The sequence below is a fragment of the Branchiostoma floridae genome, unplaced genomic scaffold (genome assembly GCF_000003815.2).
Source record: "Branchiostoma floridae strain S238N-H82 unplaced genomic scaffold, Bfl_VNyyK Sc7u5tJ_1583, whole genome shotgun sequence".
Taxonomy (NCBI): domain Eukaryota; kingdom Metazoa; phylum Chordata; class Leptocardii; order Amphioxiformes; family Branchiostomatidae; genus Branchiostoma; species Branchiostoma floridae.
Genome location: NW_023365777.1, coordinates 314,489 through 338,154, shown reverse-complemented (window position 1 = coordinate 338,154; position 23,666 = coordinate 314,489). Strand labels below are relative to the sequence as shown.

General features: G+C 37.6%; 1 protein-coding gene across 35 annotated transcripts in view; it reads right to left on the bottom strand.

The window, feature by feature from the left end:
- The window catches only part of LOC118408405 (neurexin-3-like), a 220,668-nt gene that overhangs the window by 109,247 nt on the left and 87,755 nt on the right, over positions 1-23,666 (bottom strand). For 15 of the 35 annotated variants that reach the window (XM_035809174.1, XM_035809181.1, XM_035809183.1 and 12 more), the window contains 7 exons: positions 21,956-21,976; positions 21,677-21,706; positions 17,756-17,776; positions 7,193-7,198; positions 5,291-5,592; positions 4,889-4,912; positions 4,363-4,524 (listed from right to left, as the gene is read on the bottom strand). In XM_035809174.1, coding sequence (XP_035665067.1) covers positions 4,363-4,524; positions 4,889-4,912; positions 5,291-5,592; positions 7,193-7,198; positions 17,756-17,776; positions 21,677-21,706; positions 21,956-21,976 — 566 coding nt within the window. The remainder of the gene's footprint in view (positions 1-4,362; positions 4,525-4,888; positions 4,913-5,290; positions 5,593-7,192; positions 7,199-17,755; positions 17,777-21,676; positions 21,707-21,955; positions 21,977-23,666) is intronic. The other 20 variants (XM_035809205.1, XM_035809209.1, XM_035809211.1 and 17 more) reach the window with 8 other exon arrangements.

Below are 23,666 nucleotides of genomic sequence, written 5' to 3'. Positions count from 1 at the left end.
CAAGCAGCGACAAGCTTTAGTGGTTCAACCAGTGGTAAAGCTGCTATAAGCTTGATTTATTCAGGCTGCACTCAATGGGTGTTTGACATTTTGAACTGGTGCCTTAGATTATAAGCTGGAGCTTTCCATTGGCTGAGAAGCATGGTTACATAATGCGAGGCAGGTGATGGGTTTGGCAATTTTGTGACCTTAAACTTAACCTATTGGAACTTTCTAAGACTTTAACAAGTCCACAGGTGCACCCTTCCAAGATGTCAAGTACATTGCAGTAAAAGTCAACGGTTATACCAGTTACATATGTGTATCCAAATAAAAATTTTAAAGCCATAATACTACTTACATGAATTTTCTGCACAAGTCTCATTTATAGCAAAGTAAGCCCCTCTGCAAAAATCGATCATGCTGTGTATGTTATCATTTTTTTGGCAGACATGTTCTTTGATTTGTACATTTATGCAGAATAATTAGCTAAATATTCTAACATGTAACCTATCTTTAATGTATGGCATGGATACATGGCTCTTATGATACACAAGACACATTAGTATCAGTTGTATCTACTGTGAAATATGTTGAGTAATGTTACCCGCACACTGACATTATGCATGTTAGGTGTATGTGAACTCCTTACCACAAATCAGTGTGACTGATAAGACGCACACATAACCTTAGCCTCAACAAGTGAATGGGCCCCTAGCAAGGTATATCTGCACTGATGCACACCTTGATGCAAGAATGATGGGCCAGAACTCTCCAAATAGGCTGTTTGACCCTAGAGCTGACGACAAGCATCTGTGCAAATAGTCCGCATTGCCTCCCAGAACAAACTGCCGAGATTCAAACTGATGAAAGAAAGCGATGCCACGCAACTTTGCTGTATTAGAGAAATGGGCAAGGGGAGGCTCACTGTAATCCTGCTTGCTATCTTATTTGTTGAGAGGAAATGATATCTGCCCTCCTCCCCCCAGGGCCTCTTCTTCGTTCTATCTAGAAATGATCTGCGGCCGTCTTGAGGGCTTCCTTTCTCATAACACGGGCTGCAGCAATTTTTGAAGCTGCCAAAAGTATATGAAAAGGATGCTGAAGAACTCATCCATTTCAAAGCAGAGGTTGTTATAATTCTTTACTGTGCGCATTCTGCTGTCATGATATTACAACGACCTTGGACGGCTGTGGAGGACAAGATGGCTGACCACAATGCAATATTGCTGACTCGGGGAAAGATTATATTCAGTATAACGATAATCCTACAAAATGGAAGAAAAGGATCTTTGGGCTTATTGGTATGCTGGCGGTGTACGAGACCCGGTCTGTTCTTTACACACGCGCAGCAGTGAATGGATGACTGGCGCAAAATTGTGTCCCCCGATGAAATGTAAAAGCATCCTATGGGAGCCGCCTTGATGTTGTTATGCATCACTCTTTTTCCAATGGCCTGCTGTATGTTACACCAGGATATATAGGGCAGAATATGTTGCATAATATTGCAGAGTCATCATTCAAAGAGTAGGTGATTATTAGATGTCTGCTGTGGCATCCTCAAAAGACAAGCTAGAAAGGAATATACTATAGGTATTGAAATAAAACTCTCTGTCTGAAACAGCTGTGATGATTTGATTCTAAAAATTGCAAATGCTTAAAAATGTATATCCTAGCTTGTAAATTTTAGATGATGCAGAGTTTTCTGCATACTTGTTAAGTAGAATTTGTTTCATTACAAGTAAAATTAAAGTTCTAAGGCATCTGTGACATCATTTCATACATAGAAATTGTGCTCTAGTGAAATGTGAAATTAGTTCATTATGTGTTGAATCATCTATTAATATTGAATCTAAATGAAATCAGTGAGTTTGTTTTTATTTTCATAACAAAATTAATTATTCTAAATAACAAATAAGATTTGGTGTGATATTAAGCAGCTAATGATCCAGAACAACTCTGAGGATCCTAGGAAATAATTTGTTGGAACAACTCAGTTGATGAATAGACACTGCAGAGAGTGTTTCATGAGAAAAAAATGTGATGCAACATCCATCCTGTTACATTATTACATCTGCTAAGAATTTATGTCATACCTGCACCACAATAACATTTGCTATGGGTGCTCTGGACCAGGTGATAACTTGGCTTGATATCACAAAGACTTCTACTGTTATCACACAGTTTTCCATAGAATTGAGTGCTCTGTTGACAATTTAGACACTGTTGACAATTGCAATTTTTTGTTTGAGGCCACCAAATTTTCTCAACTGCATTTCCCATTGAAATGTGTGTTTTCTCAGGTGGCTATGATACAAATAAAATACAGCACAGTGTATTCCACATCACCCTCTGTCCCAGCCCTCCCGTGGATTGGATCGCCCTCTAGGCTTTGGTTGTTGGGCTGGTACCTCGGGTGATACCGAATACATAGTGTTGCATTCTTCATGACATGATTGTACATCTGCCGATTCAGTAATGCATGATTTCCCAGTAGCGGAACTGTAAGAAGTAAGTCAGTTGTGTTGTATGCATGATCACTGTGATGAAATCATCATTGATTGATTACTGCACCAAATATGCTCCACTTGCACGAAACGAATATCAGATTGTCGTAACCTGACAATGTTTCTTCACAGAAAGCAGTTATAGCAACGTTAATGTACCTTACAACAATAGTCAGTTTATATGTACCTCTTGCTTAAGATACAAACGTACAAGGAAGGGCTGGCTTTTGAGGGAAGGGCAATTTTGTCATCATCTTAAATTTGCATTGGAGAACAAGGTAGAGCACAGTACATGCAGATTAACATGCCCCTGCAGTACAGTTCACAATATGATATGTGACTCCATGCAAATTTGCAAACATTAAGCCTGCTAAGGTACATGTACTTATTTTCCCCTTATGGCCAATAAAACTTGTTTGTTACAACACTAAAAATGTACCGCTGCTGAGCTTAGAAATTGGCATCTATGCCTGTTCTTTTTCAAAGTAAAGAATTCTTTGACACTGTGTTTCTAGGCAAAGCTAGCAGATTTCTTGCGGCATATAATGTATTTTGGGACCTTATTTGAACCAAGCAGAGATGGCTGATAGTTGGAATGGTAAGCTGCAACATTATTCAGTGACAAGACTTAAGGCATGAGATTCATGGTCTTCTTTGTTGGTTTAGTCTGATCTAAGCAGGGGTCTTTTTTCAAGATTATACAGCTTTCCCTTAAGGGGAATTTGCAGCTATATACTGCATCCATCTGTAGCCTAACAGTTCGTATAAAAAATTTAATGCACTTGGACTTTGCTGGCCTTATGTGGCACAAAGGGCTGCAAGTTTCCTTGCTGTTTCAGGAGCAAGGTATATTTTACAAGGAGGGGTTGTTAGCCCTTTAATTTGTCTTTGACATGCTTGAGGCACCACCTCGAACACTTGACTCCAAAATGATGGCTGCAGCCCAAACCAAGATGCCCCACCCAGGATTGAACCGGGGTCTCCTAGTTACCAACTATTTGGAACCAGGTGCTCCAACATAAATGTCCCCCGGCCAGAACAAATGGACAAAGTGATGCCACAACCAATTGGCAGATACAAATGTGTGTAAACTGACCAGAAATCTGGAAATCAGCAGCTTTGGCTGTGACTTATTGTATCGTAAGAGCTTCTTCATGTTGTAAACTACTGCAAATCTTGAAAAATTTGCAGCGTTTTTTCTTCTTTTACATTGACCTCTGCACTGCAAATTCAATACACTGCAAATACTACTAACTTTGATACAGAATTGTACATAGTACTAAGATATTTATACAACGCGAAAACCTCCTTTACTCTCCTGGCACAAGATAATACCAGACAGTGCAAAAGTGAACAAAATTTGCAGTATTCTGTATCTGTTTATAGCTGGTATGACTACCCTTTGGCATAGCACAGTATCTTTGTAGGCACACGAAGCAGACAGTAAATGTCAATGTGCTTCAGGGAATGACGTGATTCTATGACACCTAATTCTCACATCTACATCTACATGTACATGTACATGTAGCTGCAAGCTACCTACATGTAGTGATGATGCACAAGTACGTGATGATTGTCTACTGTTCTTGGTGGCAATGAATGGCAACTATTGTTTAGAATTGTTGGTAACTAAGGCTAGTTCACCTTCATCCAAGGGGTAGCCTAAATGTGTTGTTTTAAAGAAAAAACATAATTTTAGGGATATCAAGTCGACGGATGGTGGTTTCAAACAGATAAACTGCAATAATTCTAAAATGTTGCATTTTGAAACCACATGTCCGACACCTTGGTATTCCTAAATACCCTATTTTTAAAACCAATGAATATAAGTTACCCCACGGATAAAGGTGAACTAGCGATAACTGAGTGTGCTTACCTGCTTGAGACATCCCATGAAGTTGTTAGTGATGGTTGATCCCGGCAGGTCGGCGCTGCTGGGGCTCCCTCCCACATAGATGAAGTCATCCGTCCCCAGCATGGTGAAGTCGTCTTGCGTGAAGCCCGTCTCCGTGAAGATTTCATCTACTGAAATCGTAACCTGCACAAGGGCCGCCACATTGCGCTTTTTAGAAAGGTTAGTCCTTGTGGCGGAGCAACAGAGGACTTTTTGGATTAGACACCAGGTTGAAAACAATCGAGTCCACACACCATTAGCTGCTATGAACAAGTTACAGAAAGAAAAAGGAGACACCATTAGTTAATATAAAAAACACACAGTTTGAAACTTGTCTTAGCCATTAAAGATGAGTGCATTACACACTTAATGCCACACTCTGTGCAACAGTTATGCTAGAATGCAAAAGACTGTTGTTAGCATTGCTTTTGACTTGTTTATCCATAGATAGACAGTCCATAGAAACATTACATTTTATTGTTATGTACCACAGAAGACAGGTTTTTACCATAGCGGATCCTATGTTCGACTGCTATGCGAGGAAAGTGGGTGGAGAAGGTAAAAATTCAGATTTAGTAATGCGTATTCAATGTGTTCAGCAGAACTTGAAAGGTCCTTAATTTTTACCGTTAGTGTTACATCTAACAAGTTGACCACACTGACCATACTGACTCTGGCATTCCTGCTAGGGAATTGCCCTCTAAAACAAAAGTTGAAAACAAAAGCGTAACAAATTCAGGTCTTAACACTGGATTTCAGATTATGTGTTAGCGACTATGCAATGCTTCAATCTGTTACACCACCGAGTGCATTAAGTTTCCCCATTACGTTGCCGTTGCCGCTCCTTGTTCCAGCTTTGCCTATAGGAATGAATTAGTACCACAGAGTTACAATGCAATCTGCACACTACCTGCTGCAGATTCCGAGTGACCTTCACATCGTGCCAGCGGTTGTCATTGAAGGTGCCTTCTAGGGGTTCGACCAGCGTCTCGAAAGCACCGGATCCGAGGTTCACCACCAGGGAAACCGCGCCATTTTTCAGGGAAAGGTTGACATAGTCCTGACCGGTCCCCGTGTGGAAAAGAAGGCCGCTGCGCTGGTGGGTCTTGAATCCGAGCGTGATCTCGTCGTGGCTGCTCGAGATGGGATCGCCAGACAGGTCGTAAACGAAGTACTCTGAGCCTCGGAACGTGGCAGTTACAGCTTCTTGTGCTGTAAAATAGGAAAAAAAACGAGTCAAACTTCCACTCTACCTGACAGACACAAGTAACAGGAGAGGATCCATTTATGACAGTATGAAGGAAAAAATGGGCAACCTGTTGAAAGAAATGCAAGGTTTAGTTCCAACATGGACTTGAGGCATACAGCAGCAGTAAACATTGTACACATCAACTGCTTCTCATTCAAGACAGTTTGCTTGGCAAGAATGGGATGATTAGTGTAAGATTGGCAACTATTTCCAGGTTCTTGTTTAACAAATACAACTTTGTTACACTTCTAAATCAGTTGACAAAATTTCCTTTTTAATTTCATACCATAATATTTGATCTGATTGGTACTTTCCTTTGTGTTGCAATAGAAACTAATCCCCTGAACTTACTTGTGTTTTATTCACAAATTTTACAGCACCCGGAATTTTCTGTAAAATCAGTCATCAGTCTTTGGTGTCTTGTAAAAAAAACATGTGATGGAAATCATTCAAGTAGGTATTCTGTCAATATATTATTACATTTTATGTAAGTACCCCAGATAGGGGTGACTTGCTCACTTTTTCATCCCTTTGTTGTGATGAGTAACACATGCAAGTACCAGCAGATACATGTAGCTCCAAAAGGTTTTGTTTTGAGATGTATAATTATAAATGTATGTGTAAAAGGTATGTTTCTGAAAAGGAGTGGTTGTCAACATTTACAGTATGCCACAAAACAACAGGAAATATGATGCAGTGGAGAAATCAGGGATCATTCGATCTACCAACTCAAATAGTAAGTTAGTTCCTGTGTAAAAAACATAAAGGGGGCACAAATCCAATATGAATTTTAATCCCACATGAAATCAATCATACTTAGAGAGTATTTTAATTGTCCTCATGTATAGTGTGTAGTTTGGTTTTGCACAAGACTGAAAAAATTATTCAAGTCAGGCCAGCTATTTCTCCGTAAACTTAAAACTAAACCGTCAATAAAATCAAAACTAAACACTAGTGCACACTCACAATTAAGTAAGCATACCACATTCTGAGAGAAATAGACAAACTCCTTAGAGAGTACAAACTTCCTGTTTTAAAGGTTATCTACAACTCCAACATGTTCTTGTTAAGGGCAACATTCTCCTCTCCTCTTAAGAACTTCTAAGCATGCAGTGAAAAAGCAGCAAAGTGCGCGAGTGTGATTATGAGATAGTATTCATTCCATTGGCTGCAACCACTCTGCGCTTGCTGATTCAGCAGATGTATGGGACTGATTGAGAGTGACCTTGGAAAAACAATATTGTTCTGAGGCTCACAAACTCATTAACGGCAGACCTCACAGGATTTTACGCCGCACGCCGGGAAACTCTTTAAGAGGCAGGGGAGAATAGAATGACCTTCAACTGTTATGAGAAAAGAAAAAGTCTGTGATTCCAATAAGTATCTCCAAGGAGTTTATCTCTCATTGATACATACAAAAATGTATTGCAAATCACAAAGGAAGGAAGATTTTTTGGCAAAGCCACTGGGGCGAGCCAATCTATAAAGTTAGCAGTCATGACAAAAAAATGTAGTTAGTGGCAAAGTTGTGGAGGAAAACCAGATGGAGTTACAGTGACATACCTTTGTCTGTTTAGTCAATGGGAAGTTGCATGCATGCAAAAAAGGGAAGAAGAAAAAAGGAAAGTGAAAGGTTTTGATGGGAAAATGCTGCATGGAGACAGTGAGAGTGGTATCTTCACGATCCCATGCACTTGCTTTAATAAGGTGGCAGGTGGACGTTCTCAAACAACTGAGAAGTAAGCAGGATGAAAATCATGCAGAAAGGTTAGTTCATATTAATCACATTCTCTGTAGAGAGGTGGAAATCTGACAGTGCTACAAAAATTGTTTTTCCAGACATAGATCTGGGCATGTTCATGAAAAAGAACACTATAGCATTCAAACACTTAATGCCTATTCATCATTTCATGTTTATGAAAAAAACACAAACACTTGCACTCAAACACTTGTATCATCAGTCTATTGTGACAACCACACTTTCAACCTTCCCCTTGCTAATAAAGTATGTACATACCCAAAGAAGAAAGTCAAGTCATGGGAACTTATGTTCCAATGTTGCCTTAAGTGCAAATTAGATATTCTGTTCCATATTCAAATTTATCAAAAATGTAACTATGCACATCATTATTAGGTACTATGATTATGATACATCTGTAATTATTCCCCCTCACAGAGAAAAAGAACTAATAAACATTATGTGTTGCTAATTGCATGGAAAATAGGACATACCATCATAATTATGTTCATACTGTATGTACAAAATGTAGGTACTTGTTACCAGAAAAACAGTACCAATGACTTCATTAAAATGGTCCACTTTTGGGTCTTAGGCCAAATTGAATGTAGTTTTGAAAAAAAAGTCATTATAGATCTTAAGTTCATTCAAATCAAGAGAGGATTAAGTTTACCAATCTCAACTACTGAGTACAAAATGTACTACATTGTATGCTCATAAAAAAAGGACATTGTGGAAACTTCCTGTCCCCTAACATTTGAATGTTTCATGATTTTCCCATGCATAGAGACCTGCCGGTCCATCGTCACCATCAATCCAATACACAAAAATCCCTGGGGTGCCGTAGGTATCATCCAACTTAGCACACTCTCTTTAACTTGCTTCTTTTATACATCTCTGAATGTTATTATTACCTTTCACTCCAGATACTGTCATACATATGAAATGAGACTTTATCACATTCAAATACAATCATGCCCCTGCAGCAATTTATAACCTTCCACGCCCCAGCAAAAGCGAGCTTCGGAATTCCCCTGAACCCAAGGCTCATCAAATATTCATCTTTGTGTAGGGAGTGTAGCACCTGCCTATCTGCACTCCCCACACACTTCCAGCCAATTTTTCACCTGAACTTGGGGTGGCTCAAGATTCTATGATGCAAGACGAGACTGAAGAATGTGATTTTGGCCCCTTGAAAACAACCATTCTTTGATGCGTAACAACTGATAATCTTTTTTTCACCCTCAATATATTAAATCTATGCAGTAATGCTTCACTATTACTCATTTACAATTCAAATAGCATTGAAGCTTTACAATGTACATGTAAGCTACAGTTCATAAGTCTGTGAACGTATATCATCCCTTTGTTGTGGAAAAAGAAGAATGCATGTGACAGTTTACAGTATAATACTATTGACAAAATACCATTTATCATTTATCCTTTGGATATAATCCCCTTAATCCAAAACATGATTGGTAGGATTACTGAAATAGCTGAGAAACCCAAAATCAAAATCTAAGTGGATCAATGTACTTATGATAGACAGAAATGCATTGACTTCCCTTGTTAAATAATAATAGTAAATCCAAGTCTGTTCAATATGCACATACAGTGTACAGTACTGATGACATAACTTGTTAATTTTACGGACTGTATGTCTTCATGTTATCAGTTGTTAGCATAACCTTTTTTTTCGAAGATATCAGGCATTTATATCACAGGATAACACATTCCCTTCATTTGCTATTTGTACAGGACTATCTAGTGTTAATGATTATTCATAATCAATGAATTGTGTTCAAATGCTTCACATCAATAAAGGTTATGCAATGTTATCAAAATCAGTTCCTTTCCCAACTCGTCTTTTTCTTCGATCAATGAGTATTGATCTTCCCCCTGTACAATTGTCCGGTCAATAAAAATGACCAATTTCAAGTGTTTTCCCAAGTAACACTTCCCTTTCATTACAGTACAGTCTGAAAGATGATAGTATTGAGGTGTTAAGAAGTCTGATGACTTCTAAAATGTCAGTGTAATATGGTCTCTGCAATTGTACCCATTGTTGAATCAGATATATTTTGCTATGACGGAACATCTTTGCATTTAGCCATGGATGATTCCAATTTTCCAATGTTTAACGAACCGTGCAATGATGATGTTCACAATAAAAACAATGTTATTGTGAGCAATGCTATCTATTAAAAACTTGAGACCCCAAAAGTAATTTTGATAGCATTTGATATACTAGCAGTCTTGATTATCTTAAAAATGCATCTTACCAGATCCTTCCATCTTGATATTCATCTTATACCAAAATGATGTATTGGAATCTGCTAGCTTCATAATCAGAAAGCCAGAAGCAGTTTTGATATGATAATTGAGCCATGTAAACATACATCAAACGTCGTAGTGAAAAATGTTTTCCTGAGACCGTTTCTGGGACTGAATATTATATATTCCGCATGTAACTTTCCATGTCTTTGACAAAGTACTGGGTTTATGGAATGACCCAGTTTCCCTTTGTCAAAACTTTAATTTCAGATCCGACCAGATAGTATCATTTGTCTTCAGAGGGGGTTTATCTATCAGCTTTTGGTCCGACTGCCATCTTCAATCACTGCGTCTCTTCATAATAGAAGAGAAAAATAGGTTTCATAACACACATTAACATACAGAATGGAGGATGCAATTCTTTAAAAGGTGATGTATATGTTACATTAAGCTGAACCTAGCATCTTGAACCTCTGTTTGAGGACGAAGCATTATGCTTTTTCGTTGTCTAGTAGCGCAATGTCACTTCACCAAGGCTTGTGCATCTGGCCAAGCACACTGTATCATGCCTACTAAATCTAGATAGTTGTGTTGGATTCTTTTACTAATGCATAGGTTTTAGTACAGACAATTGAGGCTAACACCTGAAGCTCCCTTGCATAGGGCCCCTGGCTTTATGTCACCATCCAAATTGATGAATACAATTCCTTACAAAATGTCCGAGCAGGGGCCAGCCCTACATAGGGTCCAACTTCAGCCTACTGCTGTATTCTGATACTTCAATACAAGGAACTCAAGGCAAGGCATGTACTGTGTATGACTCAAGTTTCTGACTAAAAATCCTGGGCCTCTTTGACAACCTGGCAATATCACGGGAGTGCCTGAGTACTAAGTAAGCCATCTTGCTCTTTAAGACATGGAAATATCCCTGCATACGACATCAAAGAAAGTAATCTAAGGATGATTTCATGGCATCAGACATTGACAGAACGCATGTCACTCCCACAGCTACATGCTTTCTATCTGGGCACATTTATTTCCTGGTAATTCAGTGGTTGATGTGGAAATTACTCGGGAGGATTACTCACAGTCTTCGCACCACGAGTGCGAGTGTGCAGGTGACATGTGCAATAAACTTGATGTGCGGAGAGTGACAAGATAATGGGAATATTATAGGTTTAGTACCTTTATGACTGCCTCAGGAAAATTGGTCATGGGAAGTAATGTTTTAATATCTACAGAAATGCTGCCTTGAATATAGTTTTCGATATAATGTTAAGGAACACCAAAAAATATCTAAAGCCCCTGTCACAAAGCGCGTACGATTCCTTGCGATTCCTTCCGATGCGCAGGATAAGCGCAGTGCGACGTAAGTCGGAAGAAAATCGGAAGCAATGGTTTAAGTATATAAAGCCGTGGTCACAAAGCGCGTAGTGCATCGTACGATGAGGTCATAAGAGCGTGCCTGCGTCAATCGCAGTGAATCATAGTAAATCGGGGAGCGTCGTATGGCGAAAAATAGAGCTGAAATGGATTTTGAACATGTTCAAAATTTCGCTATCGTCGTAAGATTTTATTTGCCCCCATAGCAGAGTTCATTACGGCAATTTTTGTCTACTGATGAGGTTATAGATTTATGATTTTTTAGCATGTTGTGATGGTTTCAGTTTTCCCTGATATTGTCGATATTGACGAAAAGGGGAAATATTTCAGTCGCAACTGCCACAGTCGCAACAAGAGAACAGCGCGCCCCGCACAGGTGATGCAGACAATTGTTTGATCGCTTCATGCACGTGAGTTTATAATTAGATCAAATCTCAGCTCTCGCCGGTCTTGGGTCAGTTTACCATAATCGTAATAACCATGGGGACAACTCGAACATAAAGGCAGGCTCTATGAGTCGGAAATATATATGATATAATGCTTATCATATGATTTTGTATGATGGCATCTTTTTGTTGATAGCATATCATGATGCGATCTTCGAAAGAGCCTGACACGTAGAGCCGGCAAGCAGGCCGAGATAACCATACCAGTACTCACGCTTGATTTGAACTTTTGCTTCTAATACTCTTGTTGTCATGGTCTTTTTAAATTTATTTTTACAGTTAAAGATATTATAGGAAGGTATTTAACAGCTATGTCCACATTTTGTTGGTTAAAGAAGCACAAAAGCGGTCAGACAGCTATACAGAAGAGACACAAGTGAAAAATCGTGCGACGCTGGAAAAATTTTGAACACCATCCGATGCGTTGCGATGGCTTGCGATGCTTACGATTTTCTTGCGATGTACTGCGCTCATCGTACGATATGCGGAATAGTCCATCGCAAGGAATCGTACGCGCTTTGTGACCGGGGCTTTAAATGGTGATATTCATATTTGACATTACCAACTATTTTGACATAAATACATTAATTTTGGCATAAATACATTTATTTCTGTTAAGATTCTACAAATTTGTGTAACGTTACCTTAAATTCTTTGGTTGATGACCAGAGTGTGTGTGTAGTGCACAAGAATCAGTGATGTAATGACTTTCTGAGGAGTAGGCAGAAAATATCATACTACATGTCTGAAATTAGGAAATGTTACAGTAACTTTAATTTCATTTTTACCTTACATACTATATTATCAAATTCTGTTCCCATTAACTTGCTGCTCTGTAATATTAGAGCCTGCGTTTGGCATAATTCATTTACATAAAGGTGACTTACTCAGTATGCAAAACAAAAATGATATATTGTCTACAAGACACAGAGAGAGATTACACATCAAGAACATGTAATATCACGGATCCATATATATTACCTGTAAAATTTGGACTCACTATCACTGCACTGACTGACATCTACAATGTACCTCAAAGCATGAAAAATTATACTGTGTCTAATTTTCCCGACATGATCTGTGGTGTTGTCAACAAGAAGTGGCAGGCATCGAGAATTACATTATTCCGTAACAGAATACTACTGCTACATTTCACAAAACTGTGTCTTATGGGCTTCTAGCTGTGTAGAATACACCTGCTGCCTATTTTTCATCACTGCCACCTGTTTTGACCCTCATTAACACCGAAGGATCTCAGATCGTTATGCAGCAATTAAGAAGAGCTGAAGAAAAATCTGCTCGCCAAAGTCATCACTCGCTTTTTTTTTACCAGTAACAACTTTTGGTCCGGGCCAAGAAAGTGGCACAGGGGTGTGTATTGGAGCATGCTGTGTAGCTGTGCGTAAGCAATTTGCCTGATGTACAGGAGCGCGCTGCATCTAACACAATTAGTGGAGCAGAGCCAACCGGCTCCCATTACATGACATCCATTCCTGCACCGCCTTGGCAAGCTGACAAGGAAACAGTTCCCCAAACACTGGGCATTTTGTGCTGAAGCATTCATTCTACTGGTGCTTTACAATGAATAAAGTCATTGACTTCCATATTACATATATATATATATATCACTTCTATCCGTGGGTTAACCTATATCCGTTGTTTAAAGACAAAAACAAGGGATAGCCGACAGACGGTGGTTTCAAACTTTATATATCTTGCAATTTGAAACCACCGCCCATTGACTTCATATCCCTAATTACCAATTCATATCCCTAAATACCAACCGGTATAGGTTACCCCACAAATAAAGGAGAACTAGTATTAGCGCTAAACGACTACAGTTTACTCCATTTCTAAAATGTTCTCTTCTGGTAATCCAGAAAATAGTACAAAATGAAACAGCCTAAAAGGGTCATAGGTGGCTTTAAAGAGGTGGTTTGGTCGCACCAATTTATTTCCTTTGTTCCTGCAAATTTTGAAGTAAAAATCAAGGAAATTTAGAATCTAACTACAATGTACAATGCATACTTGCTGAAAATATGTGTACAAAGGTACAGCCCACAAACTATCTTTTAAACGTAATATTTCAATTTAGCATTCTTTTTTCAAATCCGAGTACAAACATTAATTAAACTGGTGTGGCGGGGCTTAGCTAAGACATGCTATTTTCTGCACTTTAGTTTTTCTTTTTCTATTTGGTAGTCCTTCATTGACAAAGATGTCTGACTGTGATGTCATGCATGGGGGATTGGTATTTTGATAGGTTAAGACACGCATGCATCAACACTTTTGTGTACACTACCCTCAGTAGTCCTGCTAAGAATTTTTCTGCACTTTTGCCACGTCACTGTAGGATGTGGGGATTACCTGTATTTGCCTGTCAGTAAAATTGGAGTGTGCCGTATATCTAGGTAACAACAACCAGGGGAGGGATGATTCCAGAATCTTATCACAACCCGAAGAACTTGCATATAACGAGACGTTATGAATGAATTTAAGTGCTAACATTGTATACCTGCTGACGTGATGACAGGAACTCTGTCAAATTCAACATTAATTTGGGTGACATTAATCAGAAAATTGGAAGTGTCACTCAAGTACTGTGGTTATGATGTTAGAATTTTGTTATAAAGTTTCATCACTCTTGAATTTTTTATCATTATCATAACAAAACTTACATATGCAGGGGGGGTCTCTCCCAGAATTTGTTACTGTACAACAATTCTTTGAAAACAAATATTATAATACAATTTAGGCAAAAGTAAATTAAACAGTATTACACTGCATTAAATAGACAAGAAGAACCTAACTCCTAAAAACTGTATGCGGCACAAGCCTTTTAAGAGCTTTACAAAGCTAATTGCTGATCTTGAATATGCATGCCATGCAAAACAATGTACCTAATGTTTTCTTCGCAAGAGATACTATCACCAACTTAAAGATGGATGTCATTCATAGAAATTGCTTGCTGTAGCCTATCTGTAGGGCTTGCCATTATCGGCTAAAAGATCGTTTACACTAGGTTTCAAAAATGAAGGCCTGTGGCCCGACTGATAAGCATCCTGTTAGCATATAGATGCAGCTTAACACACAGTATTTTTATTACTTCTTAGAAACGTCCAAAATCTACAACTTAGCAGTCTAGCTGCAGTTAACAATGCTGTTTGCATTGGACCAATGCTAACTGTCGATTTTAGAAATTTTCGACTTTGTCACTTTGTGAATACACAAAGTCGTAATGACATAGAAAAAAGGTGCAAGAGGCAGATGCACTTAGCATTCCTTATGGCCATAAATATGATGTCCATTAAGCCTCATACAGACTTATCTTAATATTACACCAAACCTTTTAGTACTCCCAACCGTCATCAGGCACACAATCAACCAAACTGTATGATAGAAAACCTAGTCTAGTTTGAATGGGGTCACCTTTTGAAGTGTGTAATGACTGTGCGATTGTAGACTGATTAGAATTTGTCAATTAGGGTCAGACATACAAAATATACATTATCCTAGATTCCAACTCTCTGAGATCAAACAATCTCCCCAGTTGTAACTTCTAACCCTAGTTATCTAGTTTTGTAATAAAAACAGAAACAGTATTTTCTATGATTCCATTAAATGTTAACACCTTCACTGACATACAACTAGAAGAGGACTTTGTTTAACCTAAAACAGCCCTGAAACAATGCTGAACGTACAAAATGCTGCACATACACAAAAGATTCAATATTATTGCACAAAAGGATTTAGGATTGTCCATGCAAGAAAAAATATCCAAAAAGACAGAAATCATACATACTGTTTATAGCACACATACACACTTTGTACAATTTTATCAGTGGTAAAAAAAATTGATACAACACAGTGCTGCTGATGATCGTCCATGTATTCGTCCTCTGTCAAAGTGGTGACATCACAGCTGGCCAATCTCTGTACCAGTACCTGCCAGCCTGGCAACACTTTAACCTTAAATACACTGAAGTAACCATTTGGCAACCAATTTTCTGTAGGTTATAATTAATTATGGTTAGGCAGCAGGGATTGTGTTAAATGGGTTATAATGCATCATGGGGGGGGGGGTATGGTACAAAACTGTTATTTTTTTGTTGGACCAGTCTTTTCTAACAAGTCTCTACAACCAAGCTTTCAGAGTTTAAATGGATACGTGATTTTAAAATGCCAGTTTGTTTGTTTATTCAGATCTCAGAATGTACAAATTGCCAGTGGGAGTGGGACACTCAACAATTCCTTTTTAGGAAATTGGACCATTGTTTTCAGTATTGCCCATTTCTTTACAAACAATTAGATTTGATCTCTGGACCTGAACTAGACCTGTACATTAATTTTCTGTACTGGTAACCATCATGAAAATTAGGAATTGTACCACTATATACTGAAAATGAGTCTGCAATGGGTATTCTCAAATAGTCTCAAACAGTTTCCAACATTGCATGTTGCAGGTTGCAATGGCAATGGTCGAATTCTACTGTAGGTTTGAAGATACATGAAGTGCCTCATGAGAACTTTTGTGACTGGAGGCGACATACATGCACATTTTCCTTTTGATCATAAAAAATGATTTGATAATGATGTGATCTGCCAGTGATCTAAATGCATCCCTTGAATTGACATATGTACCTAATTTCCTTTTTTTCCTGTTACAGATAACTTATTGTATAAAAATGAATGGAGCTTGTTAGATTGTGCTTCGAGTTAACCGAATGAAATATCAAAATTAGAACGCCGCCATTTTTAGTAAATGCTTTAATCAGGAACGCCAGAGGGAGTCATCTTACTGGTACAAGATTAACCAAATTGCCTTTGGATCACCGTAGAATTATCTGTTACCACAGTCATTACTCCCTCCCATAGCTAATTTTACCAATTTTCTTGCAGTTTTAATGGCTAATAAATACTACAAGTCAATATCTACCATTAAAACGTAATTTTAGGAGGAATCAAATGAACTCTCTTCTAATAAATCTTCACCTTCATTGCTTGTTGTTGCCAAGATACAAACTTGTACAAATTTTAACCTACTCAAATTTTACAATACTGTTACAGTTACTGTCTGTAGTAGTGCCTTAAAATGCCTGACATTTTACTGGTGTGTGTTTTTTGCCTTGTTTCTGACCATGTTGAAATTTAAGCCCGGGGATGCAGTCACAATCTGACAATGCTGTTTCAAAACTAAGCCATGATTTTACAAACAGATGCTTTTTTTAAAATCTTACACTTACCAATACCAAAATTCTTGTCTGATGTGATATTAATTTGAACCAAATACTAAATGCTATATGCATGTTTTGTTACCCTTTTTTTATAATATTTTACTGGAAACCTGAGGTGTACTAAGTTAGATTTTTGCAAAAAGTAGACACATTTTGATATTTTCCCTGTGTTGAGACTGCAGTACATTGTTTGATCCTTATGTCACATCCCCTCTGCTGCCTTATGCAAATTAGCCATGGCCAAGGAGTGATTAATCTGCCAATGATATTTTTCAAGGTCACATTGATTTTAGATATTTCACTACAACTACAGACGTCTGGTGGTGTGTGTGACCATATGTAGAATAGGCTATGCGCTGAAAATTATGAATTTCAATTTAAATTCCATTTCTACATCATACATCTTTTTCAGTATTCTGTTGATAATTTTTCGAAATTTTGCAAAAATTGAATAGGAGTCATTTAGGGCACTGGCTTTGAGTTACACAATTTTCTGATATACTATTTAATTTATTTGGGTTCTCGGGATCACAGTTTGGCAGAAACAAAATCAGCACCCTTGTTAAGTACAATTTAGTTTGTTTACAGTATACACACATTACATAGTGTAACAAATTCTGAGAACATCAACAAGCCAATAATATTCTTTTTGCAATTTGGGTAAACATCATCAGTAGCAATCAACATAGCAATTTTTTTGTCTTTCTGTTGCTTTCCTTTCTTTGTTTATTTCTTACTTTTTTTCCTTCTCTCAAATCTATTTCTCTTCTTCTTTCTTTTGCTTTCTTTTCTTTTTTTCATTCTTTCTATTTCTTATTTCATTTCTTTTTCTCTCTTTCTCAAGTACAGAAAAATTGTACTCTTTGGAAGTGAAAAGCAAAGTCCACTGGTCGACTCTGAGACTGTACCAGGCTGGAGGTCAGCCCAGGCCAGCTGTGATGTCATCACCAATCATCTGACACACCCACATCTGCACGCCTCCCACTCCCACACAGTAACCAGCGACAAGGGCAGGTCTGGTGTTAGAGAGACAAGAAAATGGAAGACTCACATTTCTTCTTCTGGGACATGGCTGGGAAAAGAAAGAAAAAGGGCATGACAACATCTGATCTTATTCAGAGGTGTTCTTCAAGGCTTTTCTGTTCTACACAAATGAATCACTTACAGGATTGACTTTAACATGCTGTGATACCTGTGACAAATGGATAAGACGACTTGACGAGTAGTTAATGAATGCACACAGGGCGCACAGAGATAGCATGCAGACATTGGCTTCAATCATCTTTCACAGTCAAAAACATCTTGACAAGCATGCACAAAAATCTGCGAGGGCAAAAAGTGCTTGGGTTATTTGATCAATGTAACTTTAACAGTTAGCTGTATGTGATAACAGGACAATCAACAGTATCATCCCCCTTAACTTATTATCAGGAACCAGGTGATAACAATTGAATGTATCTATCTTATCTGTGTTGTTGATAATACCTAATATACATGTATGCCTATGGTAATTTGTATTTGTATGGAATTTATGTAAGGCAAAATCTACAGAATAAGAAATACACGTACAAATACAAAGTGACAGAAACTGCTAGAAATGTAAGGGCTAAAATAACTGAATTATCATCACATATATATATATACACTGCAATAATTGACACATCCATCCACTCATCAACAGACTTAACACTCATTAAAAATTATTTAATATACACGGTACATGTATGTTTTACTAATCTACTTATGCCTGCACATCCAATCAAGAACAAAGCCTACAGTGCCTTGAATAAGGAATTCTAGGTGCAGTATTTAAGACTTGCTTCCTGTGACTCAAACACGTGTAAAAAAACAAGAGTAACAACAGATAACCATTCATTTTATACCCTTTTTGTAACACATTTAACTGTAAGTTGCTGCAGCATCATTTGAGTCCAATCTATCCATTGGTGAATTATGCATGTTTGTGTACTTAATAATAAAAACTATGAAGATTGTTATAATCCAATACAAAAGGAATTAATGAAATTCAAAATAATCAAGTCATTGAAAAAACTTAAGCTGTCAGATAACAAGGTATACTATAACTGTTTGTGGACCCATTGTCACTTGCTATAACATGCCCACTATTTGATGAAGTTGTCATCAATGAGATTGCCCGCTGGACTCAACACATGCAATGATCTGCCTCAAGTCAAGATGTAATTGTCCAAAAAGTCCTTCTGTTTTAAGTAGCAGGGTATGTTCTTACAGGGTAGAGTTGAAAGCTCTTCCTCTGTGCTCAAATCACTTCCTTCCAAAAGATGGTTGAAGCACTAAACAAGATGCCTACCAGGATTGAATCAGGATATCCCAGTTACTAACTGATTATAACTAATTGGTCAACAATGAGGCTGCTACCAGTTGAGCTAAAGTGACTCTCCCCCATAAAGTCTGTACTGATACTAAACCTATAGTGCTAGTTCCCCTTTATCCATGGGGTAACCTATATCCATTGATGTCAGAGGTGGGTATTTAGGGATATTAATTCGACGAACGAGAGTCAAAATTTACAATATCTTAAACATATTACAACTTGAAACCACTGTCCTGCCAGTTGATATCCCTTAATACTGTGTTGGTAAACACAATGAATATAGGTTACCCTGCGGATAAAGGCGAACTAGCGTTATACTCAGGTGAGGGCTATGTACTGTGTAACAGTATTAACCTCTGCAAAGGTCAGCACTGTCCATTTATAAAAGCTGCGTAATGAACAGTCGGAGAATAAATGCAACTTTATAGCCATCACAAAGGTCACGAAGGTCAGGGCAAACTCAGGGTTTATGTCCTCCCCGTTTGGCAAGTCACGATTTGTTACACAAAAACCTGGCGGACCTTTAAAACCTGATAAATAACATGTCTCATGCATATGAGTGTCAAGCTTATGATTTTGTTACAACAACTCGAGTTTAGCCCTGCATAGTACATGTATGTCCTACATCTAGTATTTTGATTTTGATAGAAGTTGCTTTCCAACAGTTATTTAAGGCTGCCTTGAAATTTCATTTCATTGGCTAAAAACTCCTTATCTTATACGGGCAACACTGATTTTGGAATTTGTTGAATAATAAAATATTTTATCCTGGTCATATGAAGTTATCCTTCATGTTGTCTGCTTTGTGATATTTTGTTTACAACACTTTCATCTTAAAGTTTCCAAGAATAGAGGAAATGAACTAGAAATTAAGTTGCTCAAAGCAGTTTTGTTGAAATTTGTATGAATGGATGATAGTTATTGTTTTCGTTTTCTTGCAACTACAAAGGAATGCCATCTATTATTTATGGGCAAACCTATTTTTATTGCACTCTATAAAACAGCTTATAGCACTGATAATAGTGACGAGATTGTTGTGCTGCAAAGGCATAAGAAATTCTATCTAAAACTTAAGAACAATCCAAGATTTTAGTGTAAAGGAAGGTGTAGACTATAGCTTAGGGGCTAAGACACTTAAAAAGATCATGCAGGCGCACTTGAGACAACCACGTCACAATTGATATAGCAACTCATGGGGGAAAAATCAGTTTGTATTGACTGAAGGAAGCCATAAGAGATGGAAATTTCTACTGATAGGAATTAGCATTCAACAGCTTTATTATCAAATAAATAATTCATCACTCAGTGATTATTGAATTATTTAGTCTGAAAGGCTATCACTTACAAGGGAAATGTTGTCACCTTTCCATTGGGTGGGATGAATTTTATTGAAAAATTAATACAGCGCCTTCCAACTGACATATCCCAGAGGATAGGCATTTCAGTTTCAATGCCAACAGCAGCAGCTCTCAATAATTTTGAAGGAACAAATATACATGATAATAGAGATTGTATGAAATTTATCTTTTTCCAGGCACTCAAGCCGCTGCCTTCAGAAATGGCCACTGTTCTTCAAGGACATGTCCGATTGTATGACCATCAAAGTTGGCTGTTGCAGCTAAAAACTGTGCCTGTATTTTACACTCAAAGATGAACATGTTTAGTGTGGTTAAAATCTACAGGCCCTCTCCTTGGTGCTGAAATTACAATTGCTATTAAATTAGACACTCCATTCATACATCTCTAATCAAACAGCAGGTTTGACAATTTTGCCATTAGTTTAGATGCCAAATGTTTGCTATTCTCAACACTGGTCTTGTCCTTAGTGCTGAAACCACGTTCTTTAAGTGAAAATCTTTCAAGAATTTCAATATCTGGTTGATACATTGTCTACAAGAATGTTAACTTTGTACTTTTTGGACTGGTGCAAGTTACATGAGGCCAAAGTTCTTTGGTCAACTTGATGTTATCAAACCCAATCACAACACGTTTTCCAATCTTTCCTACCATCTGTTGTACACTAGCTTAAGACTCTTAAACCAATAGTTATCCTCATGCTACAGCTGGACAGTAAGATTGTGAGATGCCTGAAGCATAGATAGTTGTAACGTCCTCTGTGTTGTCATAAAAAAACTCTAAGAGCTGATCTACCAAGAAAGACTATACCCTTAAGAAGACCTCTCCTAGGTGGGTGATTTTCTATTGAACTAATAATGATTTCAACATCTATTGATCCTTAGTCTCTGAGGGCAACTATATAGGACATGTACATAGAGCAGTAAGTAACCACTGGAGAAGAGCAATAATAAAGAAAAGCTGAATTAAAAAGAATTCACTTTCAAATTGGCTTTTGTGTCATCATATTATGGCATCGTGTTAATGAAAGTTTGGAAGGGCAAGCAAAACTACTTTTTTTCCCTACAAACTATACCAGAGTTGCAATTAAACAAGAGCAACAATAAGCTACATAATCTAAACTTGGCGCCTTCCTTCTATAGCATCATGAAATGTGTAGTAGTCTTAATGACTGTAAGAAGATATTCAACTGGGCCGCATATATGCATTTAGAACTAGGTAGAGAAGAACCAAAGAACAACTTGTATTGTCCATTATTATTACCTTGATATCTATAATTGTCTACGGAGTCATCTGTTAAGAGTAAAAAAGAGGGAGTTAGTAAAGTAATGCAAAATATTCTCAAAATCATCCTTCTGTAATGTCAATAGCAACAAATTTCAGTCACATTTGGATACTTTCTGTTTGGAAAAAAGCAGATTTCAAGAGAAAGAAATGCAAAGCAGACATTTAGTTGAAATTTGAATAATGCAAATCAGCTGAAACTACAACGTGAAATCAAGGAAAACAGCAACAGAAATTTTTCGGATGTCTTGTTGTTACCTTGGTAGTCTAGGGAAGCATCTGTCGAGAAGTGAAAATGGATTGAATTAGTTTGATGACATTGACAAAGTATCAAAAGGCACATTTCTAAATCTTACATTGAATGTGAAATCATAGAGAACTGGGTATTTTGGTACCTACACAACCCTCGCTCCCCATCATAAAATGAAACTGCCATTTCTACCTAAATATTACAAGACTAAGGCACCAACTTTGAGTTTGATTATAAAATGTTTCCAGCACAGCAATTATCATCATTTTTCTATTATCATCAAAAGCCCTGGGATCTATTATTTTCTAAATCAATCTTTGCGATGAGATACAACATAATTTCCTCAGGCCTTATGTCTTACATAACTAAGTAAAACACCTGAAACCATACAGTAATATCCCATATCAAGATAATGTAGCAAGTATAACTTATAACGTTTATAATGGCCATCCTTTTGGAATGATCAAAAACAAAATGCTCTAAACAAAGGAATTTCTGTGGCCCAATTGACTGCATCCGAGCTAAAGTAAAAAATTATGTAGATTTTATTTATGACTACTGAAATACAAATATCTGTTATCCACTCTCTTTACAACAAAATTTAGCCTCTGCAGTGGAGATTTCAATCTTAACTTAAGATATGATTCTGACACATTGTCAGGCACAACATACTGGTGTAAAACTATCAACACTAACTTAAATAAGATTGTGCAAAACTTCCAAGGTTATCTTCTTCTTCACAACAGCAGATTTACTGCAATCTAAAAAATCACCTTCAAACATTCTATCAGGATAGATAAACCTTAGACATATATGATAAATTTCACCACCCAGATTTAATCCTCCTATCCTACATGTTCAGTTTTTCTATTTCTCCTTGTTTTCCCTTTCCACAGCAATTTGAATAAAAATGTTTAAACCCAGTATTATTTCACTGTCAAATAATCCTTGGCTGTAAGCTCTAATCAAGGATGGGTCAGTTTCTAAATAATCAACAACACAGCCTCTTGTGCTCATTACAGCAAAATGAACTGCTTACAAATTTCCTACTTTTTCCATCATGGAAAGGGAGTGGTCCCCGAAATGTGTAATTCCTGAAAGAGTAGGTGGACCGTGCTTAAATTGATCTGGCTAAGATGATGGATGCATTCTCCACAGATCAATAATGAGGATTTCACCAGCATACACATGTATCTGTCGTGCGTGCCTTCTGACGAGTGGGCCTTGAGGTGCGGGGAGGGCGCCTCGGGCCGGCTTTACGCTGACGTCACTCTGAGGTAAGACTACATTGATCCCTGCTCACTCTACTTTATACAGACACTTCATCATGATTTACGAACTATGTGTAACTCAAGATGGCGACCACTCAATTTTCTGCTTGGTGCTGGTACAAGAGGCATTTGGAATGCCTGATTTCTTGCCATGAAGTTATGGAATATGGCTATGTGATGTTGCTATGTATATATGCCTGGCTAACTCATGATATATGCTACACCATAAAAAGTGAACAATCTAAATCATAAGCAATAGCTCCTATTTCAAAGCTGAATAGCATAAAAATTATATCACAATCAATTAATTTAAGTTCTATCATTGGATCTGTCCTTGGTGCTGAATTGTTAAATGTGATGCTACTTCACCGTTATCTGCGGGTCAACTTACAATGTTTCTTTGTTTTCATAAACTGGTCATTTAGCGAATATTTCCAACCTATTATTG